Source organism: Protopterus annectens, chromosome 1.part1, assembly GCF_019279795.1.
Source record: "Protopterus annectens isolate FY-2018-M chromosome 1.part1, PAN1.0, whole genome shotgun sequence".
Lineage (NCBI taxonomy): Eukaryota > Metazoa > Chordata > Ceratodontiformes > Protopteridae > Protopterus > Protopterus annectens.
The window spans coordinates 1,545,657,859-1,545,664,931 of record NC_056726.1 but is presented as its reverse complement, the minus strand read 5'-3'; the positions used below and the strand labels follow the sequence as shown (position 1 = coordinate 1,545,664,931).

Here is a 7,073-nt window from a genome sequence, read left to right as displayed (position 1 = left end):
TTTCAGAAGATTCTCAGTTGTATAGACCTGTATATATATTTATGAATATCAATACATCTATCTATCTATCTATCTATCTATCTATCTATCTATCTATCTATCTATCTATCTATCTATCTATCTATCAGATAATACTTCACTACATTTCTGACCTACTACATTGGCATAGACTACATCTACCACAAATGATGTCTTTGTGCACACGCAGCAAGTACCAAATTTTTTAATGCAAATTTAGTATAAAAAGTAGCTTTTTCCAAGGGTGTACATCTCCCATGACCCCTGCCATGTGGGGGACTGCCATCTACACACCCCTAATTATATACCAAGTCTGGGAATGTAAAACAGTGGGGAACAGGGAAATCTCTCCACAATGTAGAGTGATCCTGCAAAATAAACATCATTATACTGTGATGAACTGGGAGCTTGACATAACAGTCCTCGTAACTCAACTTTCAAGATAACCATATAGCTATATGCATTTTTCTTTTAGAATGGAGTTAAACAGGGTATGGTAATTTTCAGAGCAGAAGAACTAAACTAAACTAGCTTACTCATACCACTGAAGCAATTTTCTTGAATAACTGTCTTCTCCTACAGATGGTGAATGAATCATAACCTATTTATATATACCCACTCTCTCGAGTTGCAGTAATCTGAAAAAATGTTTCCCTCACTAAGAATACCCATTTCCCAGAAGCTAACAATATTCTTAATATCTCTATACTCAGTCTCCTACAAGTTACTGAGAGGTGATCTATGCCTGGCATACAAGGCATCCTTGGATCCAGCTTGATGGACATTTTGCACATCTGCAAAATGAACAGCATCAGAACCACTAGATATAAGGATTTAAATTTTACTTGCTGTATAAATGATATGTTAATAAAACAGATATGTGTCTCAGAGGATCCCCATGCTCTGAAACAGGGTCCCCCTCCATGTGGAGCACAGCCCAACCTTTACCATATTTAAACATAACCTTGACCAATGGATTGGAAATCAGAAATTCCTCCTTGGCCTGGACCCCATGTCTCTGACAGACAGGGGCAGACAGTAATGTCCAGACTAGCATACTTCGTCTTAATAAACTCTCATGATACATAGGGACACAATTGGGTTGGGTTGCATGGCTAGGCTTATAAAGGCCCTGGTGGTCATTAGCCTAGTATATACCTGTGAACCTATGAACATATATTCACTTTTAAAATACTATCAATGTTTATAGTCTTATGTGATAGTGGAAGGGCTCTATCACAATTAATGGTGAATCAGTTGTCTGAGATCCATAAGGCTACTACATAGGATCTTGTCCAGCACTCCTACAATGTGTTACCTGTGTTTTGTGTTGGTGTACAACACATGTCTAGCTTATAGTACTGGATTACTAAGAAACAGAGGAAGAAAAACAGAGGCAGAGACAAAGTCACAGAGAGTGAGTGACAGAAGAGATAATGGAATGCCTCTGTCACACTGATGAATTCCAGTCCATGTTTTTTTCTAGGCTTAGGAGTATGTGTATTACAATCTGAGTAGTCATAACTCGGAGGAAGGAAACAAATCTTGTGGTTAAAGAAGAGCGTATTATGAATTTATGTAACATCCTGAAAACATGTACCAACAACATGAAGTTAAGATGCTGAAATTATCAAGAACAAAAAAATGTCTCATTCATCTGAATTACATTTCTACGGTCCACTGATATGACCAGAAACTTCACTTGGATTACTTCTGTTATTTTTTTCACACTTGCATATGCTGTCTTTCTAAACCTCAGCTTACAACAAAAGTTAATATGTGGACACAAAAATAAAAAAAGATAGAAGTCATTAAAATTCTAACTGAGCGTGCTTTCTGTATCCAAAAGGGCTAGCTATCTTGTCTCTGTGTCTCTACCTGATCCTGAGTTTCTAAGAGGAGAAAGTCTTCTAAAGCAAATTACAAAATTAAAATTGCATCTCTAGCCAAGGATAATCATAAGGCATTCTTTAACTACATCTGAAGTCTAAAAGGGGATGCCCACCTATGTGCCAAACTGGTTGTAGATGGGATCACTCATACTACACCGTCAGATATCACCAACATGCTAGCTGACAGATTCCAGTGCAAACTTCACCCACTGTATCCTGACCTACCATATCCCAAAGTGTACCTGACACCAGTCCTCTGCCTTGGATCTTTAGGAAGCAAGTCTTCTCTGCGCTTGCCAAGGCCAAAAACATGGCCTCACTGGAACCAGATAATATCTCAGGTTATTTACTAAACAATCTAAAACAAGACCTAGCAAACCCACTTGGTATTCTGTTTAATCATATCTTGAGAACTGGCTATGTTCCTGCAGAATGGAGAACAGCGACAGTAATCCCCTTGCACAAAGGGGGGCCTTCAACTGACCCTTGGAACTACAGACCCATAAGTCTAACCAGCCTCATCTGCAAGGCCATGGAAATAATTATCATGGACCTTATCAACAAGGACATAGTCAACCTCCAAACATTAGACTGAACCCAGTTTGTCTTCATTAAGGGTAGATCATGCTTATTAAACCTGGTAGACTTCTTTGAGAATGTCACCAAAGCCATGGGCAAAGGTAAGACAGCCTTACCAAGGCGTTCAACACAGTTTCCCACTCTGGCATCATTGAAAAACTCTCCCAGATAGGGATTAGCCCTTATATTATGAGATGAGTAGTGAGTTGGCTCACCAACAGAACACACTCTGTCAAAATTGGTGACTCCACCTCCACCAGTAGACCCATCACCAGTGGAGTACCACAGGGGTCTGTGTTCGGCTCATTACTGCTTGGCATCTATTTCTCAGAAGTTCAGACCAAAGTAGACAGCCTTTAGCTCACCGAGTTTGCTGATGATTGCAAACTGTTAGCAATCACTGAGTCCCCCAACATTGTCAAAATATTACAGGAAGGGCTAACACAAACAAATTATTGGTGCCAAAGCCATGGTCTAAAACTAAATTAAAAAAATGCATTATTATTCCCTTTGGCAAAATGGAATTCCCTACAAATGACAATATTGACAGCAGACCCCTGAGTTCTAATCCAGTGGGTTGAGACTTGGGAACACTGCTTGTTAGCAATCTGTACCTTGACCACCAAGTTTTCACAGTGGTAAGGAAAGCCTTATATGTAGTGCAACTCATAAGCAAGGGCATAGCATCCAGGTCAAGGGATGTTATAACTCCACTGTACTCGACTCTCATCAGACCACTAATAGAGTATAATGCACCCTTTTGCATGTATCTCACCAGACACCTGAAGCAGCTGGATGGACCTCAGAGGTTTCTCACTAAGAAAATACAGGGACTCCAAACCATGACCTATTTGGACAGGCTGAAAGCCCTGTCACTTTACATTGTATCTTATAGGCTGCTAAGTGATGACCTGTGCCTGGCCTATAGGGCAATCTCCAACCCTCCCCTAATGGAAATGCTGCACATTCGCAATTCAAATGGTTAGTACTAGGCTAACTACCCTTGTGAGCCATTGTAAGCCTAGCCAATTATCCCCTTGTGAGACTCAAACCCTGCACCTTGTGTTTGTAAGGCAAACACCTTAACCATTAGGCCACCCTCCCAACCCCCATTAGGCCACCCTCCCAACCCTCAAGAGTTCAAGAGTCATTCGCTCTACGGAGCTCACCTAGCTTATGACATTAACAGATCATGCTTGGAGAGACAGTTATGTCTCCCAGAGACTGATGGTTCTTTGGAATAGACTCCTATTCACTTAAAACAGAGCTTCCCACTGACCATATTCAAAAGAAACCTAGATAATTGGATGGAAGACTGCAAATTTGTCCCTGGATGGCACTCATGTCCCTCATGGACAGGGGTAGCCTGTGTTGATCACAGACCTGCTCTGTTCATAAATTCATTCTGTGAACTACTCAAAAAAGAACAAATAGTGGTACTTGGGATTAACATGACTTGGCCTGTGAAGGCTCTAGGGCCACTAGCCTAGTAACCTCCTATGAACCTATGAACATATGAACTGTTTATAATGTGCATCCTTAACTTCTTTATACTTTTTGCTTGAGATGGAACAAAACACTATATGAAGAGTAATTTTCTTCTTGTTTTTCTGATCACTCTCTCTCTCTCACTCTCTCTTACAGTACATAATAATTTAATTTTGCTTCTGCTTTTTCCTACTGAGGATGGCACAGTCTTTCTGCTTACAGTTTCAAGTAAGTCAAACACACATGCCAGGTATATTGGATGCCTGTCCATTTCGACATACAAGCTTTGACAATCGGGGGGTATGAAACACTCACTTTTTACTTTTCCCAGCCAAATGGTTCAACAGGTGACTACCTACATGTACCCTTTCTTCATAATGGCCTTATGAAATTATCATGAGGTCTTAAAGTCTACTATGTTTCTGTCTTTCCTAGCTCTCTTCTTAACAAGATTTTTTCCTCTGACAGATCCCAGGATGTGCCAGGTTGTCTGTTATGAATAGTTCACAGGTTCATAGTTCATAGGTTAGTACTAGGCTAACTGCCCTTGTGAGCCATTTTAAGCCTAGCCAATTATCCCTTGTAAGACTCAAACCCTGCACCTGGTGTTTGTAAGGCAAACACCTTAACCATTAGGCCACCCTCCCAACAACTGTGTGTGTGTTGTGTGCATTGTTGACAGCTGTGTGTTGTTGTGACACTGTGGTGATTTTTGTGTCAAGCAATTAGAAAATATGCATATTTATTGTCAGCAATTTAGCTAAATGCTGTTTCGGTGAAAATAGTTTGCCTAAAATACTTTCAGTGGTAGTGGGAATCTCCTTTTCTCCACTACTGTGTGACTTTGGAGAAGGCATATTTAAGTTCAGTTGTTGATCCATTAGGAAATGCATTATAATGAAATAACAATTCCCTCTTCTTCTAGTATCAGGCTCCCTCATGCTCCAAGGCAGTTTGTCACTCCCCTAGTATACTCAGTATTATTATTTAGATATGAGAGGTACACAGGGCAGAGTAACAGAAAAATGCTGAAATGCAAAGAAGATATAGTTCGGGCAGCATAAAGAAATTGTAATGTATATAGAGCAGCTCAGTAAACAATATTACAGAAATTTTGACAAACACACACCATACACACACACACACACACACACACACACACACACACACACACACACACACACACACACACACAAACACACACACACAATTCCTAACATGAAAAATCTCTGGCTTAAATATAATAAATTCCATGGAGAATCTCTCAGCTTCTTTTTCAGTGTCCAAAAAACAGAGAACAGTGATGGTGGTGTAACATCCCAGTGCTCTTCTCCAGTAAGTGTCAATGACCATATGTTTCCTGATCATACCCACTTTATTGGGCATTATTGCTTGCATAATTGATTAATAGTGTAATGCATGAAGAAACAGGTGTGACTTCATTTTGACTGAGCTAAAACTATTAGCAACTACAGATGTGAAGTTACACATTTCAGTGCATCAACAGCACAAATGCATTGTTTTATTTCATTTTTAATTTTTTTTCTCTTGCTGTCATTTCAGAAGTCAGGCTACAGTTTAAAGTGACTTCAGGAAGTAAACGCACTGAAGAAGTAGAAGATGGTGCCACATACTGAATCCAGCACTCCTCTGCCTGTTGATGTCTTCAGCACTCCCAATGAGAAGCCCTGCTTGGTGGATTCTGACTTCCGATACAGACTTTTTACTGTATCTTACAGCATCATTTTCATCATAGGAGTCATAGCAAACTCTTATGTGCTGTGGGTATTTTGTCATATGTATCCTTCCAGGAGACTAAGTGAGATCAAAATTTTCATGTTAAATTTAACTGTAGCTGATCTTCTGTTTTTACTTGTCTTACCTCTCTGGATTATTTATTATTACAGGAATGGGGACTGGACACTCCCTGGCTTCCTCTGCAACATTGCTGGATGCCTGTTTTTCATTAATAACTATGGATCTATTGCTTTTCTTGCAGTGATAAGTTTTAACCGCTACTTGGCTGTGACAAGGCCTGTTGAAACTGCTCAGTCTACGGCTAGAAAGCGTGGCATTGGCATCTCTGTGGCTATCTGGATTGTTCTAGTGGCTTGTGCCTCACCATTTCTTTTTCTAGAAGGACTCAATAAAACATCTAGGAATGACTCCAACAATATGATTAATGTTACACGATGCTTTGAAGACTATGAGAAAAATACTCCTGTGCTGATCATCCATTTTATATTGATTGGGTTTTTCTTTATCATTTTTTGTGTGGTCATTTTCTGTAATCTTCTCATCATTAAAACACTCATATCACAGCCAGTGCAGCCTCGACATAATGGAAGAATGAAGCAGAAGGCACTCTGGATGGTTTGTGCCGTTCTTGTTGTTTTTGTAATCTGCTTTGTGCCTCATCATCTGGTCCATGGACCATGGACCCTGACAGTGTTGAAAATGTGGCGTGAGAAGGACTGTGACTTTCGCCAGGCACTTCATGATGCCCACCAAGTAACACTGTGCCTCATGGGAATGAACTGTGTGCTAGATCCTATAATATATTGCTTTCTTACTAAAAATTTCAGGAAGCATGTAGTTGAACGTATTAAAAGTTTCCAAAGTAGTCGAAAGTGTTCCAAAGTGACCACAGACACGGGTTTAGATTGTGAATTTCCCTTAAGTGCAATTCTTCCTAAGCGAGATTTGCAAAATGCTTGAAGTTAACAGTAAAAGCCTGAAGTTGAAAACCTCTATATGCTGCATGCAGTAGGCATAAACAGACCTTGATTATGCCTAAAGTGGTACAGGATTTATTGAAATGTTTGCATATAGTTTGGAAATAAAGAACTTGGATCATTTCTGACTGTCTTGGCAATAAACATGTAAACTACTGAATAAATGATGATATCAGATATGCAAGCATTTCAAAGAAATGTTAGACGACATCCTGAATTGTAAACACCTTCGTGAACCAGCACTGTGGCACATGAATTTTACGGCCTTCCTTTTCACTGTTGTATATCTATCATCACTGTTAAGGGCTAACTAATGGCGTTAAGTTCTTTGAACTCTAGTTTTGAAATCTGCTTCCTACAG

The 7,073-nt window shown here is 39.7% G+C and overlaps 1 protein-coding gene across 2 annotated transcripts in view; it reads left to right on the top strand.

The window, feature by feature from the left end:
* PTAFR (platelet activating factor receptor) overlaps nucleotides 1-6,719 on the top strand; it is a 147,248-nt gene extending 140,529 nt beyond the window's left edge. For both annotated transcript variants that reach the window (XM_044083039.1, XM_044083030.1), the window contains exon 2: nucleotides 5,541-6,719. In XM_044083039.1, the coding sequence (XP_043938974.1) occupies nucleotides 5,598-6,695 (1,098 nt within the window). In that variant the 5' untranslated portion in view covers nucleotides 5,541-5,597 and the 3' untranslated portion in view covers nucleotides 6,696-6,719. The remainder of the gene's footprint in view (nucleotides 1-5,540) is intronic.
* Nucleotides 6,720-7,073: the final 354 nt, after the last annotated feature.